Genomic DNA, 18,902 nt, shown 5'->3' on the forward strand with positions numbered 1-18,902 from the left:
TTTCCCAGTCCACTGAGAGTTTCGCCTTACAGTATATAGCCCACTGGAAACATTTCAGCCACTTTCATCAGTTACTGATATTCATTCATTGATCCCAATTTGGTTGGGGGAAAGTTTGTTGAAAAGTTGCTGCTGAGACAGATGAATCTGCCTCTCAGTATCTTAAGACTTGCCAGTTGAACTTTGAACCTTTTTGAACCTTTTTCACTCAACAATCAATTTGGATTTTACTCCCAAAGAACCAGATTGCAGTCTGAAGTCTCTGACGCTGTGAAGGTGCTCACACACAAAACAATTTACCTGATGTGCTATGGGTGGATTATTTGTACCAACCAGACTAACTAAAACTTAATGACCACTATGTTAGGCAGTTGTAGCATTATGCCGGTTCCATTTAAGAGAGAAAGAAGTAAACTAAGGCTTGAACACTGCGAGGCCAAATCTGATTGATCTTAGTTGATTGTCCTGACCTTTTCAGGTTTTAATACCACCAGTTGACATTTGTGAATGCTGTCCAGTCCTGTGCATTCATGTACAGTGCTGTCAATTGTGTTACCAGGATATGTCTTTCAATCTTTAATCAGATGGCTGTTATGAACCCTGAGCATCTTTAAATCCCATTTTCACTAGTGTTTAAAAAACTGCACAAGTCATAGAAGCTCAACTGCACAGTCCACTGAACTGGTGCTAAAAAAATATATCACAATCCGTTTAGAAAACAATATTAATTTTGAGTCTTAATGAGCATTCACAGCAGTCCTTTTGAATGAGTCCTTTTGTTTGTTTGTGGATGTGTAGTCGAACTCTGGGCTGCCTAAAAACAACCCACTTCAAGTAAACCAAAGGGAGGAAGCGGGGATTGTGGGTAAACACACCAAAAAAAAGCTTAAAAAAACATGCATCTATCAAGAAATCTCTCAGTCACATGTGGACAGGCAGATGAATTAAAACCCTTGATATAAGTATGATCAGATGAAAGTATAGCACAACTGCTGGTAAGCCCTCGCAAGAACAATACATTTCCTTAGCTAGTTGGCAGGAAAATGGAGGCTTTCAGTTTCGCCCATACATCAAACCAGTGCTGCAAAAAGGCGACAAAAACTTCACTAACACCATATAAACAAACATAACATGCTTAGAATTGGCTATTTCCAAATAACTGGAGGCCCTTTTTGTTCATCTCAGCTTCACCAGAGGTAAGGAGGGGAGTTCAAAAGGTCAGATTCGAGCTGAATCCCTAGTCATGAGCACTGGACTATTATTTGTAAGAGCAATGGTTTTACATAACATCGAGGTGGTTAATACCACCAGTGTTTCTGCATGGCTCTGTAAAAACTGTGAAGTTATAGAAAAGCAAACCAATCCCCAAGAGCTGTAATGAGCATCTTGCTGGCTGTTTGTGGAACTAACATCTTTGCAGAAATCACACATTCTGGTCACAGAGAGTTTAGACTTTCACCTTTGAGTCGACGCCACAGGGCGCTTTTTACTAAAACTAGCCACCGCAGACACTTTCCCTGGCTGTCAGTCTGATAAACACTTAACAGAGTGCTCGGATCAATGCAATTAATATTTACACTAATTCAACTTTGTCTTATTTTTTTGTAATAATACCATACACATGAATGTAATTGCTTTTCGTTGGTCACCAAATTGTCTATATTTGAACTTAAATGTCTCTGCATTGAGGGTGCAGTGGAATCGAAGTCAAATTCCTTGTTGGTGTGTACAAACCAGGGTGATAAAGTTGATTCTGAGATGGTTATTCGCTGTACGGCTAGTGCCTTGGATTATTTGATTGTGCGCATGTTCTCCAGCCACCCACAGGACAAGCTCTTCGACTTGGCTCTTCAATCTGCCAACCACAGCCTTGACTATAAGTATGTGCATTGGCCTCTAAGCTCCGGCTGTCTGGCTGTTCAATCCACACTTCACCAAATGAATTCTCTTTTTCATGATATTCTTCATGAAATAAGGCAAACCTCGTTTTTTTTTCTTCTTCTTCTGCATATTCTAATGCATAGTGGAATGACTTCTGAGACATTCCACTGTGCTGCCCTTTTAAATGTAATTAAAAGGGTCTCTAAGTAAACATTAGCAATAAACATAATTTTTTGTCACATTTTCATCTGACAGTGCCTGGTTTCATTCTAAGTATTTTACTTTTTAAAATAATGTTTTATAAAAATTATTATTATGGACCTAATGAACACATTAGATTCACAATCTGCTTCGTATTTATGCCAATACTAGAGCATGATCCCAAACAGAAAGATCATGAGAACAACAAAAACACAGTGTAACCATTGCATTGATTTTTGCTCTCTCAGAAAGGGAGTAGCAGCACCCAAACGATCCCATTCAACGAGATAAACAAATACATCTTTCTATGTGCTTTAGTTGTTTCTTAAGCTCTATTCATCCTCTTAAAAGGTCCCAGTGCAGACATTTCACACGCCAACAAATTATGAACAGCAATTCATGTCGTTACCCTCGCTTGGTCAGTCGTCATTTATTAGGCTGCTCTACAAACCCCTTAAGGTTGTGTTTCTGTGTTTGATATGATGTAAAGCACTTTAATATGCCTTGCTGCTAAAATGTGCTATACAAATAAAATGTGATTGATTAAGCTAAACTCTAGTTTTCTCTCTTTAGCTAAAACACATGTGCAATTCCAAAAATCAACATCAATAATGTTGGAATATTTTTTTTCTAATAACTGTGGATTAAAAATTACACTCATCATAAGAAACCCATTAAACCTAAAGCATCTGTCTATTTTCACCTCTAAACTGTTTGCACAGTTACAATGCCGTCTGGGCTACACAGACTTTACATTTGAATCAACACAAAAATGTTAAAATAAAAACTAAACGTCAGCTCTTATCATGGAAGAGGAACTCATTTTTATACTCTTCTGTCTCACGAATAAAAGTAAAGAAGTACTTGCACAGACGGGGTGTTCATCCCAGTGTTTATCACAGATTCAAACATTAGTTTTTAAATTAGCGGACTAACGTGAACTGGTTAAAATCAGCATTTATGACAACACACCTTCTCTAAATGGCAAGTAAAACCTACTCAGCTTGTTTACGCCACTTATTTCCCCATGCATACAATGAGCCTATTTTCTATGTTATTTATATATATATTTTTTGTCGAGCTTATCTAAAATATTCAGAAGAAAATACAACTTGGGAAGCTGAAATACACAGGAGCAATACTTCAGGAGTACAATTCATTTTCCTTGGCTGAACACCCAAGAGTGAAAATAAGAAAGACTGTAGATGTTAGGTTCTGTGGTAGCACTGAAACAGTTTCCACTGCATGTATTAAAGTGTATTAAGGTGGATTTTGTGTTTGAACAATTAAAACAATTGTACGCACTTTTAGAGGCCATCACAATAATAGCAGATTTTAGCTTTTCACAGACAACTGTGGGCACAACACAGAACACACAAGGGATCCAATGTATGAATAATTAACATGGGGTGGATGTAAATGTAGGTATTTAGTGTGAATATTCACAAAAGTGGACACAACTCTGATAAATCAGATGTAATAAATATGATTTTAGACAATAAAATACATTGGAAGTAAATTACTTTTGTTCTGATTGTTCAGGACTGAATTTAATGCCGGGCAGAAGTGGTCGTGTTTTATTTAGTCCATTTCCATCTGGATCAGCCAGGATATCTGTTGATGTCCAGTCTTAAAGGACCCTCATGTTGTCGACACAGTGGTGTCGACAACATTTAGCTGGATTTGTGTCAGTGAGTACAGCTCAAAGATTTGTAGCAGCCACAGCAATGCGCTATATCCTTACTCTAGGGGGAATTATAGAGAAAGTAATGCAGTCAGATTCACCCGTACAATTTTGATAGACTTTGGACAAGCAGTCCAAAGTTAAGTTGATACATTTAACTTCAGAATCAGGTGTTTAGGTCCTCTATAGCATTTGTTTAATATTTTTTAAATAATTTTAGCGTTTAAGTTGATATTGAATGTTGCTAAACATTATTAGCCTTGTCTTCTGACCATTTCTAGATATTACTGATTTAAGAATTTAATGTAAAAAGTATTTAAATCAAATTTCTATCTATTTAAGATGCTTTCGAATGCAGCAAGATATAGATGTAGGTCTCAGAAATAAGACAGTCGAAAGCAGTGGAGAGCTGCAGCTGCCGGCTGTGATGAGGAGGCGGAGCTTGTAAGTCCCCCTCCCCCTCCACTCTCTCACACACACACACACACACACTCTTCCACAGTAGTGTCTGCTGTCTCCCCATATATGCTGTCGCTCCCTTTCCCTCGCTCACATGCCAGCCACACTGAGAAGCGTGTTGTAGATACAAACACTCCCATGCTACATCCCACCTCCTCTGTCCTAGTCCACTTAAACACACATGTAATTTTTATCTTACTCATACATGCTCCTCCTCCGCGTTCGCCACTTCAAATGCAAAAAAATATATTCTTTTAGTCTCCTACACACTCCAGCTCTTCCATTCTCTCTTTCTCTCTTCCTCCCTCTTTCTGATGCACACACCCCTCCTCCCCGTGTCAGCGCAAAGTAGAGCAAGAGGAAGGAGCCACTCGTTAATTTTTTTTTTTTCCTCCCAGCATCTGCTGTCTTGCTCTGGCTTTTTTTTTGGCTGCACAAGAGAAAGAGAGGCTTTTTGTTTTTTGGGGGGGGGGATTTGGGTTGTTGTTATTGCCTCCATCTTCACCGGGTCTGTCTGCCGTTTTGAGGGTGTAAAATCAGTGCTACAGAACAAGAGGGAAAAAAATAATAAAAAATCGGGAAGAAGCAGGACGCCGTCGCTCTCTGTCTGTCATAGAACGAGGAGCTGAGGGAAAACAGGGGCTACAGCTGGGAGAGCGGAACGGGAGAAGAGGAAAGGAGGCGCCATGGGTCAACTGTGTTGCTTCCCTTTCTCCCAAGCGGAGGAGAAAATCAGTAAGTGTCTCCGGCTCCTGTCTTCTGGCGTGGGCGTGTGTTGTTGGAGAAGACAGTTGGATTGGTGTTCTCAATGGTGCTGTCTGTGGGGACAGACTGCGTGCATGCACCGTGGAGAGATGTGTGTGTTTCGTCATGTCAGCGCTCCACATGTGTGTGCACAGCAACATGCATGTTTGTGCGGTGACCTAAGGAGAAGGAGTGCCTGTGAAAGAGTGACTGGGGGCCATTTAATTGAATTTGTTAGCAGTCTCGGCTATTGTAGTAAATAAAAGGTGATTATTCAGTCTTATCATTTTTCCATTACCTTTATTTAACCACATTTCCGCTTTAAGTAAATACTTGTCTTTTTGTAAGATTTTTTATTCTCGTAGTAGCATTCAATAGACTGTACTGATGTTTCGCTGATTATATAGTTTATCCTGGATGTTAAATGTAAAATTCCCAAAATGTTAAAAGAAAACCTCCCCAAAGACAGAAAAACATTGCATTTTTCTCCCACATTCTTCGTGGATGTGTTTCATGTTGTTCTTTATCAATTTCTACCAACTGTTGAACAGCAGGGCAGTGAAAGAAGCAGCAGGTTGATAATTGCATGTGTGTCCTTGCTCAGATGAGCCGAACAGAACAGGGACATACTTATAAAATCAACACTTGTTTGCTCAATAGATTCATTCATGATCAAAAGGCCTTTGTGATGGTTCAGCATCTTTCTTTTGAAAGAAAACTAATTGTGGAGAGCTGACAGGGGATGCTGCATATTAACTCTGTGATCTGAGCTCTGTGTGTGTGTGTGTGTGTGTGTGTGTGTGTGTGTGTGTGTGTGTGTGTTGATGCCATTCAAGTCTGATCAGCTCAAGGTGATATCCTGGTGTTTAATCAATCAATTTCTCACCGACAGACTGAAGAGATTTACTCATCAAACAAAGAAGACTTCTTTTTAAAAAAAAGCTTTTCAAAGCTGTTTTACATGAATACAAAATAGAATGAAATGACTGATAATAAAACTAACACCAGGACACGTATTTGCCAAAATTATACCAATAAGTGACAAAGATAATAAAAATAAACAATTACAAAATCTATTACTTATTTTGAAAAAGGATAGAGCCTAGTAAAATAAATATTTCTCTAAAAATTCAACTAATCTTTTCTCAGATTTACTGCTCTACTCCAGTTACTATAAGAATCGCAGCCGTTGTGATAAACAGTACATTGTTTTCAGTCACATGTTGAAACTTATTAGCGTGTTATTTATGCCTTCACACAATCAGCTCAACCAAACAAGGTTTGAGTGAGAAACCTGTGATTTTTGTTTTATCAAAAGGCACATTGTTCATTTATTTTTTACAATAAAAGCACATTGCACTTCTTATCATAAGAGTGTGAAATTTAATGACTATTTAAATGAGTCAGAGAAACAACAGCAACACTGTGTTTCGCAGAGACATTTAAAGCCTGACTTTGGCATTATTGTTAAGATTACTAAACTTTACGCTTCATTTTTACTCCATAACAGTGAATGGTGTTATGGTTTATTTTTTATTTGTCCAGTAGGTTAATTTTTCTCTTCAGTCCAATAAAACTGTTGCAAAGTGACCAACAAATTAAATTTACAAATGGGTTGATGAGTGAAAATGGTTGAGGTCTTTTTTGTCTTATCTTTTTTTATGTCTATCTATTTTTGTGTAACAGTAACGTTAAAATTCTTAAAAAGTAGACTAAATATACCTCAATTTTTGACAGTCTCAGGATTTAAAATGCAATGTGTATGTGTCTCAAAGATTAGAGATAACTGCGTGTACCATATTGAACATTACTGGCTCTGAATTAGTTTTCGAAAATCATATTTGTTTCATTTAACTCTAAAGCTCAGACTGAAGAAGACTGAGAAAATGGACGTTATCTGCAATAGGGAACAGTTTCCAAGTTTCATTCTCTTAAATATTTTCTACATCGCTCTGGGGTTATCCTTTCGTGTGCAGTCATGGGGCACAGTTCGATCTGATTTCTCCACCTCTAGACCATCACGACCTTCTAAGAAAGAAAAGAAAAAGTGGTATGTAACTCGTTTTACACAAAATCAGTGTGGTTAAATAAAAGTTTAGATGTAAAGTGAAAGTAAAATTTCTCACTAGACAGCGGTGATGAAGGGGAATGTCTATTAGGCGTAATTTAAATGAGCTCCAGGGGGTAATTAGTGGAGCATCTTGTGGTTTGATTAAACCATTTTTGTATTATTTATTTTTCTGAGACAAATGAAGTGTGGATTTTTGTCATTGACTTGTGAATGTGGTGCCAGTATATATTAGAGGAGATGAGTTTAACTGGTACACATTGGGAGCATTCAATTAGTTTCTACTTATTTGTTATTTGTCCACAGAAACAGACTAAGAAACTCGACCTGCTTCTTGTACAAAATTATGTGAATGAAATTGTCTTCACATAGGTATTCAGCTTCATTGTCTGAATAATTGTAAGTAACTTGATATTGAACCGTGAGTCTTGCCACAACTCGAGCAAACCTGCATGTCAAACTTGTTTATTTAGTTCACAGATTGTAAAAATAGTTGAAAAGACACCTAATAACTCAGAAGATATTTAATGGTGCCTGTGATTACACCATATGTCCCAGATCCACGATCCGTACCTTAGCTCATTTGCACATGCGCTAAAAGAACTGCTTCACGATCATTAACATTTAGATCTTCAAAGTGTAACATATTTATTTATGAAATAATGAAAATATCACTTTCTATAAAATGAAGCTTTTCCTAGACAGTGTTACAATTTACTTGGTGAATGATAATTGTCATAATTTTGTTAGAAGATTATAATCAGTAGAAAATTGTGTATTCTCTCGACTATAACGTAGCGACATTGTCAATGCGCCCTCTAGTGGACACTCCACAAACAAGACTAAAGGCGTTATTGTACTGTACAAGACTTGTTTCCCATGTGCTCATGGGAAGCACAAATTTATTACTCCATCTTTCCTCACGTTTGATTTTCGTACATATTCACCTGATTATATATTTTTGAGAAAATAGCCATCAAAACAGCAAAATGCAATTAAACCATTTTTATTTGTACTTTTAGATATTCTTTTTAAATGTATGCATGTCTGTATAAGTACGTTTACAATTGCAATGAAATTCAAAAAGAAAAAAGAAATCCACAAATGAGCTAATGGTACAGATTGTGCTTCATGCATACCACCACAAAAATGAAGGGCCTTTAGGAGACGGCCTTTGTAATAACTACATATTGAATCAAAAGACTTAAACTGGACAAGATAACAGGAAAAAAGTATATTAAAAAAACAGAAAGAAAAGTCGCTAGATTTGTTGCTAATTGCTTTTTGAAGAAATGCTGCTAGATGAGTCTAAAAGTTGCTAAATATAGTGATAAAGTGTCACTAATGTGTTGTCACAGTTGTCTCTACGCTGTCTCTAGTATTGGGCAACTCTAAATCTAGGTTTTGTTTCTGCATAGTTTACTTTTGAACATCTCATCAAAAAGATGTCCTATACATTTTTTTTCTAAGGCCTTATGTACACATTGCTTTGAGCAGCATTTTCTTTTATTTTATTTTGTTTACAAAGCTAAAATTCAATTCAATTAAAGCATTAGTCTTATTTTAGGCTGTTAAAAAAACAACTTGCTTTTGGTTTTTATAGATTTTTTTTATTGAATCACCCGGACTGTACATGTAGTGCTTATGCTTGACATTTTTATTTCTACTTGAAGCAACAACAACAAAAAAATCACTATGTCTCTGTAGTTAAAGAAAATCGATGAACTACTGGCTGAAGTAATGATTAAACAAGAAGTATTGAAAAGAGTAAATGATCTGTGGTTGTAAAAATGCATGTTTGTGTGTCCACCTTGTACGAGAGATCCTGTCGATCATCAAGTCATAAATGCAGACTTTGACTCTGAGCTGAAAAGCCAATTCTGAAAATAGGTTTGGAGTGTGTAGGTGCCCGTTTGCTCTTCTGCAGGATTCTTTTTTTCTGCTTCCCTGTCTCTGTCTTTCTCTCTCTCGCTGTTTTCTCTCCTCCACGTCCCTTTTTCATTCTGTGCTTGCAGCTGCATTGCTATAAACAGTGGAGCCACTGTGCCCTAGTTCTGAGCAGAGAGAGATGGGGAAAGGGTGAGGCAGGGACTGAAGACTAATGAGGGGCAACGAAGAGAGCGGCCTTAAAGAGAAATGGTGTTTTTGAAACAAAGACACTGGGGCGTTCGGGGAGGCAGACAAACGTGTGTGTTTTGGTGTTTCTGTGTGTGTTCTGCGGGTCAGATGCTCCCCCTGTGATTTGGCGACACCCTCCCTCGTGAGCACTGCGAGACACAAGCATGCTTGTGGGTGTGCGTTTGCGTCCACCGTGTTTGCGTGTGAATTCAGCCATGACCAATGTGACAAGCTGTCACAATGTGGTGTTAGCAGTCACTGCAGGTGATAAACACATAAACATATTTTCACATTGTGGCGAATCCAACATTCCCACATCTTCAATATGGTTCTTTTGGAAAATGTTCTAATATTTTATAGCCCTTTGGTCCAGCTATTGAAAATCTCTGCGTAATTTAATTTTAATTGCAAAACATTGCAACAGTTCTCCTGACAAACGTCTGAGTGGGCTCCTAACCATTTAAGACGTTGCTATAATGGTGGGAATAGAGCTCTGAAAAGGAATACATAAATATCCAAATGATATGTGAACAGTTAAAACTGCTACATTAACCACACATGAATAAATATTTTTGAGACGAGAGTTCTGTTTAAATGGGATTAATTAGGGCTTTACCTGTACGTATGTTCACACAGTCAGACAACAAATACATCTGCTGCAGGCGATAACTATGGTCTTCCTGGAGAGCAGCACACGTGCTTTTAGTGCAGTGTGTTGTGAGTCACAACAGATAATCAGTACAGGAGGAAACTTTCTTAATCTGGCCACAATAACAGCAACTGGGTAGCAGTGACAGCACTTATGGTGCTAAAAGACTCACCTGTTCCTTTTAATCGAAGTTCAAAGTATGGCAAGCCTGTACTACATTCATTCTTAAGCTTTGCTACACTTGATATCTAAGGGTACGTCAAGGTCACAAAAGAAAGTTAAGGACAAAATAATTGAAACAGAGCTTTGATAAGATGAGTCATAGTTAATCATTCTTTTTGTATCACGTTGGATAAAAAACAAATTAAAATATTTTTAATAAAGGGAGTCGGTGCATACATTCTACAGTGTCTTTCTTTTTAAAATCAAAATATTTACTAGAATCATCATATTTATAGATCAAATTAAAGCAACTCCTCAGAATAACGTGTTTTGGTTAACAGTTTACCCAAAGCATTCTGCTTTGAAATAACGAACGACCTCAAACACAAAGAAACAGGAGTATGTTTTTAGTTTATTGCCTCCTGAGAATATATTCTAACATGGCACATTTACTAGTGCAATTGATTAGATTTTGTGGGCTTCTTGTATCAACATTCCCTGGAGGGAATTTTATTGCATCCTGTGCGGAGCCTGCTTGGACTTGGAGATTGAACTGGTTGACATTTAACGGTGAAGGTCACTCTACGAGTTAAAGCCACGTCTTAAGAATCTCTGTCGACGCTCCGTTTAAATCTTTGAAAGACGAAACTGCCCGTATTGAATATTAAAAACTTGTTTCTGCCCTTCAGCTTAATTAAAACCTAACAGATTTTCATCTTTTCTAAAAATGTACTCTTATTAGGAGTACAATGCTCCTTAATGCTCCCTGCCAAGTCTTAAGCTACAAACAAACTGGCTGAAAATATGATAATTAATCCCTTTGATTATAAAACTTCATAAAAAGCCTAGTTGTGTGAGTTGTGCTTCTTTCACACAACAACCTCATAGGTTATGATTGTTTTTTTTCTCTGCTTTCATGTTGGCTCCAGCAGGTTCCATGCCGCCGCCGCAGCGAACAGGATTTAAAGATCTTTCAATTGAGTTCGAAGCCCCCCCCTCAGTTTGCAAATATCTAAGCAGCGTCATTCCTTTCATAACATCGGTTCGCTTTTTTATTATTATTATCCGTTTTAATAACGCCCTCTACGCAGGCAGCTTTCCCCCTCGCAGAGGACCACCGCCGGTCTGAAACATGCAAATGGAGGAGAATCTTCATCTGGTTCTTCACGGCGTGAGCTGTTCACCTGCATTACCTCCGTAACAGCACTTCAAATCCGACCTTGGACGGACGCCGTCTCTTTTTCATTTTAATAGTAAAGCTTTGTACCTTGACGTTATGAAAATGTTGAGTCGAATCCGGCCTACTTGTGTTCGAGGTGTGCAGGTGAAGACAGCAGAGCCCGCATGTGAGCAGGAAGGAGAGAAAGTTGAGAACACAGAAGCAGGGGGAAGCGCGGCAGGGGGACGAGCTGCATGCAGCGCTGTTTAATTCATCCTGTTTTATCCTCCATGCCCAGTCATCTCTTCTCTTTCTCTTGCCGGAGCATGAAGTGTTAACTCCTTCATGCTCCGTCGTCACAGCAGAGAGACTTAAAATATTGACATTATTTATTCATGTTCTCAAAAGAATAAGTTGGTGAAAGCCTCGAGTCTGGCCACTCAGCAGAAAACACCTGGCTGCTTTTATTCGTCACAACCTGACAAATAGGAGGGAGTCATAAAACGTTACAGCTTATATAACCTGAAATTTGCATTGTGGGAATCGCGTGTGCGGTTTTTAGATAAAGATGAATGGCAACGCAGGCGGACGTGTGTTTTTTAAGGTGCAGTCGGTGCCCACTTCTTTTGCGCTCTGAGTCGCTGATGTTTGATTGTGTTTGACTGGATCACAGCCAGTGTTTCTACTCACCGAGACACTGTTTAGATGAAGCCAACTTTACAGCCTGGTTCATACTGTTGCTGCTTCTTAGAGAGAATTTCACCATATATTACAGCTGTGGCTGACAGTTTTCAATTTCAATAGCAAAATTTTGTGCTGAAACTCAACACAGTCCTGGAAACTCTAGAGTTGAGTCGTGATATTCTGATGATATATGATATCATAAGTATGATATACTTATAGGTCGACTGTTGAGTTACAGCGGTTCATGGCTCTTGTAAATCAAACTAGAAGTGTTTCATTGGGTTTGTCCATGTTCACAAAAACAAATGCACAACAGCTTCGAATGTCTGGTTCAATTTTCAAGCTAACAGAGATTCAGATATTTGACTTGTAGGAAAAAAAATCCTTACAGAAAGTTACCTATTTTCTACTTTCTAAAGGCTGATCTATGTTTTCTAATCTTTTTTTTTTTAACGTTTTCCCTTTTGGTGAGTAAATTGTTGATCTCTCCCATCTTCTATTAAGGCTTAAATATCTATTAAAAGGAATTGTACTGAATTTGTGGACAACAGCTGATTGACTTATGTTGTGTTCCTGCTAATGAAATTGTGTTTTTGGGATTAATTCTCATTGAGTTAGTAACTTGATTTCTTCAATACTAAGCCTTTATGTTACATACATTAATGGTGCACTATCTTCTTTTAGATTCTACCATACACAACAGATTCATCAAGGCTTTATGCACAAGGTTGGAGCAAGCAATTTTCACAATCACTCTAGATCGTCCTCCCTTATGTCCTCTTCTCCTTGGTTTATCTGATTTAGGTCTGGGGATTGACTTACTTATGAAAGAATATTGATTGTGTGTCTAGTCGAGTTTTTCTGTATTGATTTGGCCTTGTAGATGATTAATCTGCCGAAAGACCAATGACGGCCCAGCTGTGGTTTCCTGGCAGAGCCTACCAGACATATTTATGTCTTCATTTCAGAAGTAGAGTTTATAATTCCCTGACATCTACCAAGTTTCCCACGGTTTTGGAAGGACAACAAGCCCACAGGAGCACAGATCCTTCACCATGCTTATCATTGGACTGGAGCCCAGCCAAAGTGCATAGTTCCAGTTACTTTAATTAACTTTAACTGTAGTTATAAGATGAGAGAGGCTGGTTTTTTGGTATACCTCTCAAACAACTTGTTGGTATGCATAACCCACTATTTGGTGATGCAAAACAACAATCATTATAGTTGGCGACGTCTGAAAACAAAATATTGCTTAGGAGAAATGGCCACCTGTGTCATCTATTTTTCTTTTTTTTTTTTAATTCCCAAAAATACGTGCACTTCCATTTAAGCTCCCTAGGCAATCCAATAAACATCAAAAGTTAAAGCATACATTTTTAAAAAATGCTTCGTTTTATCCTGTTTTCTACAGGTGTGAGCAGAACAATGGAGCTTTTATTGTGTGTCAGTAGAAGGATTTATTTTTCATAAAACTGTCTTCGCATGTTGGATTAGAAGAATATGTCTGTGTCCCAGTGCACTCCGTTCCATTGTTCTGCCTGAAGGGAGACATTGCCAGAAACATCTTTTTTTATTATTATTTTTACTTCAATACTTGAAACACAATGAAATCAGGCCGCTTCAAACCCCGTGGACGTGTACCGTAGATCTAGTTCTCCTTTTGCCTTTGCCGAGTAATTTTCTACACAGCATTATAAAAGTTTACCAAGCTTTCATCGCCTTGTCAAATGACATTTGAGGCTGGAGACCACAGGCCTATAAACTATTCTGCTAACCACCTCTTAGGTTTATTGATCAGGCTTTAGAGCTGAAGCCAAATGTTTCATTAAGTGGATTATTCCTGAGTGAGAAGGGCGCTGCCATTTTATTTTTCAATTCCTCTGTTGTTTTTCAGTCAGAAAATAGATTTTAGTTTTTGTTTTGTCACGTGTTCATTGAAACGCTTGACAAATACGCTCAGTGATAAAAAAAAAAAAGTGTTTGAATTCTCTGCTGCAGGCAGTGTCATGGGTTTGGAGGAGTCTTTGGTATTTCCTCAGGAAACTGCTCCACCATCAGTGAATCTAACTCCCTCCTCTGGAGCCTCAGCTTTGCTCCTGCTGTCCTCTTCTCTTTCCTCATCTTCAGGATCCAGTTTCTCCCCTCTCCCCTCCTTCTTCCTTCTTCCTCAAATTAAACCCCCTCCAGTTTAGTTTTCTCCTGCTTTGCCTTCTCATATCTCCGTTTCGAACCTCCATTTTGGCTGTTCCTCCTCTGTGGCTTTCTCCTCTCCCTCCCTCTCCGTCCCCTCCTCTCCATCTGCCCCTTGCTCTTTCTACTTTTCCATCTTGTCGTGCCACATATGCTTTATTAGCGTTCCGTATAAACCTCCGCTCAAGCTTTCAGGAAATCTGCTGAAATGGGAAGAATTAGTCATCACAGCAGATTATGAGGCTGGATATAAACATTATAGATAGTCTCATGAATCCAGTGAATATGATTAAGTATTTAATTGGATTATTATGGGTCCTTTTGCTGCTGCTTGCACTGTGCATGTCGAGCCTTAGTGTGTGGTTAGCATCTCCAATAGCAAATAGGCTGGGATGATAAACTTTAGGAATAACCAGCTGCTATAAACAAAACCTCCTTCCACCATGGTAAGTATTTAAAAAGCTGCTTTAACATTCAGCAGACTGACCTGACCAAAAATGGACTCCTCTGGATGTCTGGAGCCGCTAAAGGACAAGATGAATGAAAATGCATGAGTTTGAGCTCATGCAGTTTAAAGGTTGCAGCACACAGAACAACGTAAATCAGCACGCGCTGCCACTTCCCGTTACTCACACTGAAAATGTGCAGCCAAATTTCCAAATACCATCCACTTTATACCTACGACATCTCAGCCTTTGCTCTTTGTGCTCTCCATTTTATGCCCCTGGTTCCTATAGGAAATTATTACTGTGTCACAGCAGTACTTATTTTTAGGAAGGTAAAAGTATAATTATGTTCTTCACCTTTTCATGTTTGCCTAAATGACTATGTCTATGCAGGAAGATTAATACATCTATATGTATATCATTTTGCTACTCAACTGTTTTTATCACTCATTTATTTACTGTCAGTAAACGAGATAGCAGTAAAACATGACATTTATTACACAGAAATGATTGACTAATTACCAGCATTTATTTCACTTCTAGTTTAGTTTATTTAGAACAGTTATATATGAATGTCAAAGTACATCTCAATAAGCTATAAAAAAATATTTTTTTAATTAAGTATTACATTTAAAACTATTATATTAGATGCTTTTGCATGCTGAGAAAGAAATGAAGTATCTAGATGTTCAACATGTATCTCTGCTGTGACTTAAATTGCTTCATTGCCTGAATACCTAAGTTAGACCAATCCATATTTGAACCTCACAGGCAGAAATACAGCATTAAAACATTCACCTCTCTGAACTCTTAAATATGTAAAACCCCTTTGGTTGTATAGTTCTTTCTTAAAAAGGAATAAACTTTGAATGTTGGATGATAATATGTTGCTTCTAGCTTTGCAGAGTTAATGAATTGTATAAAATATCAATTTCTATATCCTAAAAATGAAATGAAATGAAAAGTTGATGTAATGTTTTGTAGTTATGGCGCTAGACTTGGAATATGTTCAGTATGATAAAACTGTGAACCTTTATATGCGGTGAATCACAGTTTATGACCTCTTTGGGTTTTATTTGTACATAGTGAACGGAGACTTCTGGTTAAGGTTCTTGTATATTTTAACCCTTTAGAGTTTTTCACGTTCAGAATTTTAATCTTAAAACGTTGCTTGCTCATACTTGCTCAATATAAATTTTTGTTCCAAGATAACTAGTAGCTTAAGGACAGGTAAGTACTCTTTTATTGTCTCCATGATGCACACTTGGGCCAAACATCCATCTCTGGGGAACGCCACAAAAATATTAATTAATTCAGAGGAGAACCTCCCAACTTTAAAAGATGTTTCACACAGAAAGAACTTCTTAATAAATTCACTGCCTCCCCTCCTACTCCAGACAACCCAAGTTTATCGATTATTATTTTTTGGGTATTGATTGTGCAAAAAGTTCTTTTAAAGTCAACAAATAATCCAAACGAGTGTTTGTTCTGTCTGTAGAGCTTATATCTTGTAATATTTCACTGTAATATATATGTGAGATGGCGACTAGAGAACAGAAGACTGTAGACTTGACTAAATTTTTCTTTGCCATCTTGCTTAAAGTACTTTAAATCATACAAACAGTTTAACAAAAAAACTTTGTTGGTTTTAAAAGTGTAACCATAAAACCTTGATGTACAATGAGACCGAGAACATGCCCTATGTCTGTCTACAGATAAAACCTTTTCAGATAGTTAAAGTAACTTGTATGGATGTTTGGATGCCACAAGCGGCTTCAGAATTCAACAAGCAAGTCAGGAAGAGTTCAGCGTTTCACCGTAGAAAATATTTAGAACCCCTGTGTAATAACACTATATTTTAAACATTAGAGGTTTTTTTATACTTTTCACTTAACATTGTTTGTGCAAGTTCACATCAGATGAGCAATCTATGTCAAGCAACCCCACCAGCATGTCAGTCACATTGAACTGAGTGTCAGCATCCTCACCAGCAGCTTTATAGACTTCTTGAATAACCCAAGCAGCTGACAGTTTAAGGAAGGTCCTTCATAATAAATGATAAAAGGGATCTGAAGGAGTCTGGGAAGGGAAAAAAATACAAGTACCGTTAGTTCCTGGGGAGGAAAACGAAGTTAAAGTGGTGTGAAAGGAGAAGAGGCTTTGAGACTGAAGCGAGTGAAACCTGCCAAACATGAATGGAAGTCAGTGCAACCTCTTTCTGTTGTTCAGTGTTGAAGTGCCTGTCTGGTTCTCATCTCTGTAGCCATGACAACACTGCCAGCCACAAAAAAAAAAAAAAAAGGTAGAGTGACAGAGTGAAAAAAGGTTGATCATAAAGGCACGAAGGCTGGAGAAGGAGGCTGAGAGGAAAAGGTGAAGGAGTAAAGAAAAGGATATAACACTGCAGGTGAAAGAGGCAGTGTTGTATCTTGTGTTCAGGATGCTGCTTGGACACGTGTGGTATGTGGTGTTCGAGATAAGTCGCGTAAATGATTTTCCACGGACCTGTCATCCTGGTTGCTTGTCAAATAGCGTAAAGTCCTATGTATTTGCGAAACAGGTACGAAGGGCAGCTTTACTGCCATCATAAAGGCTTGCATTGTATCAGAGTTGAGATCGAACATTCAGATAAAAGGATTTTTACTCAAACATATGTGCCCTTATCAGAGAAACGCACAGAAAAGACCTTTGACAAGCAGCGATAAGCTGACTTACATCAGGACTAAAGTTTGAGTTTTGTGGATGATTCATGTAAACAGAAGATGATCTGCAGACAAAAAAATAAATAAATCTGCCACCTTTTACTTTCTGGAATTCACGTGCCGTTTTATTTTCGCCTTTCTGCCAGTCTTAATATAAAACAAAGATTTATTGTATGTACTCTCATATTTTAAACAGCATGCAGCCTTTTATGATAGATGCTCTACCTACTTCTGGTTTCCAGCATTGCGCCACAACCCAGAAATTGCACACATGCAACTTATTTTTACCCCACAGTGACCTGTAAGGCTCAACCACACCACTCAGCTCTTTAGATTAATATTGTATTCACTGTACTTGTGCATGCTTTTATTCTTCAGTTTGTCCTTATTTAACAGTTGATGTTTGTTCTTGTGTTGCAGAGTTGACTCAGAGTCCGAGCCATGTCAAACGCTCAAGTATGTGTACTCATAACACATGTCTGCAATTAAGGCACTGGGGTTAATTTATAACCTAAATTATCTCTGATTACAAGTTAAGATCCTAATATGATTTAATCCCAACACAATCAAAATGAATAATAGTCTGATTAATGATTCTTGATTACAAAACATCAATCACTGAAAATGTTTTGCACTGAAAATCAAATGGATGCATAACTTGTGGTTCGCTGAATTAAATGTGATGCTGACTTGCCATTTTCAAAGTGAGCCTAAATGAGCCGAGCAGTGCTGGCCTCTGTCTTGGTCAGAGCAGCTGGGCAGGAAGTGATTAGGGACACTGTCCATTAACTGTGCTGCCTGGGTTTATGCCCTTGTTACATCAAGAATCACCACCTGTTTTTTTCGAGGAAAGGACTTTTGTAGACTACTCTTTAGTTTTCTAAAATGTAGCTGATTTTTTTTTTTCTTATCAAACAACATCTATTAATTGTTATTGGCAGATCTAGATACTTTACGCTTTCTTTGAAATTACACCCACAGTTTATTGTATTGAGATTCCATGTGATAGACCAACACAAAGTAGCAGATAGCTGTGAAGAGGAGCAAAAACAATACATGGTTCCAACCGCTTTGAAACCATGACTTAACAATATATCTATTAACATTCATTTTTAAAACTTTAATGTGTGCTATTATGCAAATGGAATATTTGGACGGAAGGTCATTCAAGTGTCATTCGTTCAGATTTTGCATTCTAGCTGTTTTTGACCCGTTAGCTGGATTTCCTCATTGTCCTCGGTGGAGGTAGAGTTTTAGTAAGTCAAATGCTAAACCTCACAAACACAGGTGGGAACTTTGTGCTGGAAAAAAAAAAAGAGTCAGAAAAATGTGAGTTCATCGTAACTGATATAGTCATTACAGTGTTCAAAAATGGCATCGCAAATTCATGTTTTTTTAGTTATTTTGTAGCCCTAATTTTTTACAAATGCTTAACTCATCCTTAAGAAATACTAGGAAATGCAGTATTTATGTTTTTATTTGCAATACAGTTTCTAAAACTGTGCTTTTTTTTCTTTTTGTTTGCATTTGCTTGTCGGAGTAGTCCGATATGCATTTCTTGCTCCTCTTTTGTGTTGAAAACTATTTTAGAAAAAATCCTGAGCAGCCTGTTTTCTTCAGAAATTGGTTAGTCAGTCAACAGGGTAAATTTATTGAGAAATTTAATGCATAGTCATTTGTTTAAATAGTTTAGTCAATTCAAACCTAATCTAGCTATCTGTAGAAAGACTTTAAAATTCCTGTTCACATTCCTTT

At 37.7% G+C, this 18,902-nt stretch overlaps 1 protein-coding gene across 2 annotated transcripts in view; it reads left to right on the forward strand.

Moving 5' to 3' along the window:
• The window catches only part of akap7 (A-kinase anchoring protein 7), a 46,196-nt gene that overhangs the window by 20,203 nt on the left and 7,091 nt on the right, over positions 1–18,902 (forward strand). The window contains exon 10 of one of the 2 annotated variants that reach the window (XM_028039809.1): positions 17,568–17,603. The exons of the other annotated variant lie outside the window; for it this stretch is intronic. Within the exon in view, the coding sequence (XP_027895610.1) occupies positions 17,568–17,603 (36 nt within the window). The remainder of the gene's footprint in view (positions 1–17,567; positions 17,604–18,902) is intronic. 2 annotated transcript variants of the gene reach the window in all.

This window comes from Xiphophorus couchianus, chromosome 15, assembly GCF_001444195.1.
Source record: "Xiphophorus couchianus chromosome 15, X_couchianus-1.0, whole genome shotgun sequence".
In the NCBI taxonomy this organism is placed as follows: domain Eukaryota; kingdom Metazoa; phylum Chordata; class Actinopteri; order Cyprinodontiformes; family Poeciliidae; genus Xiphophorus; species Xiphophorus couchianus.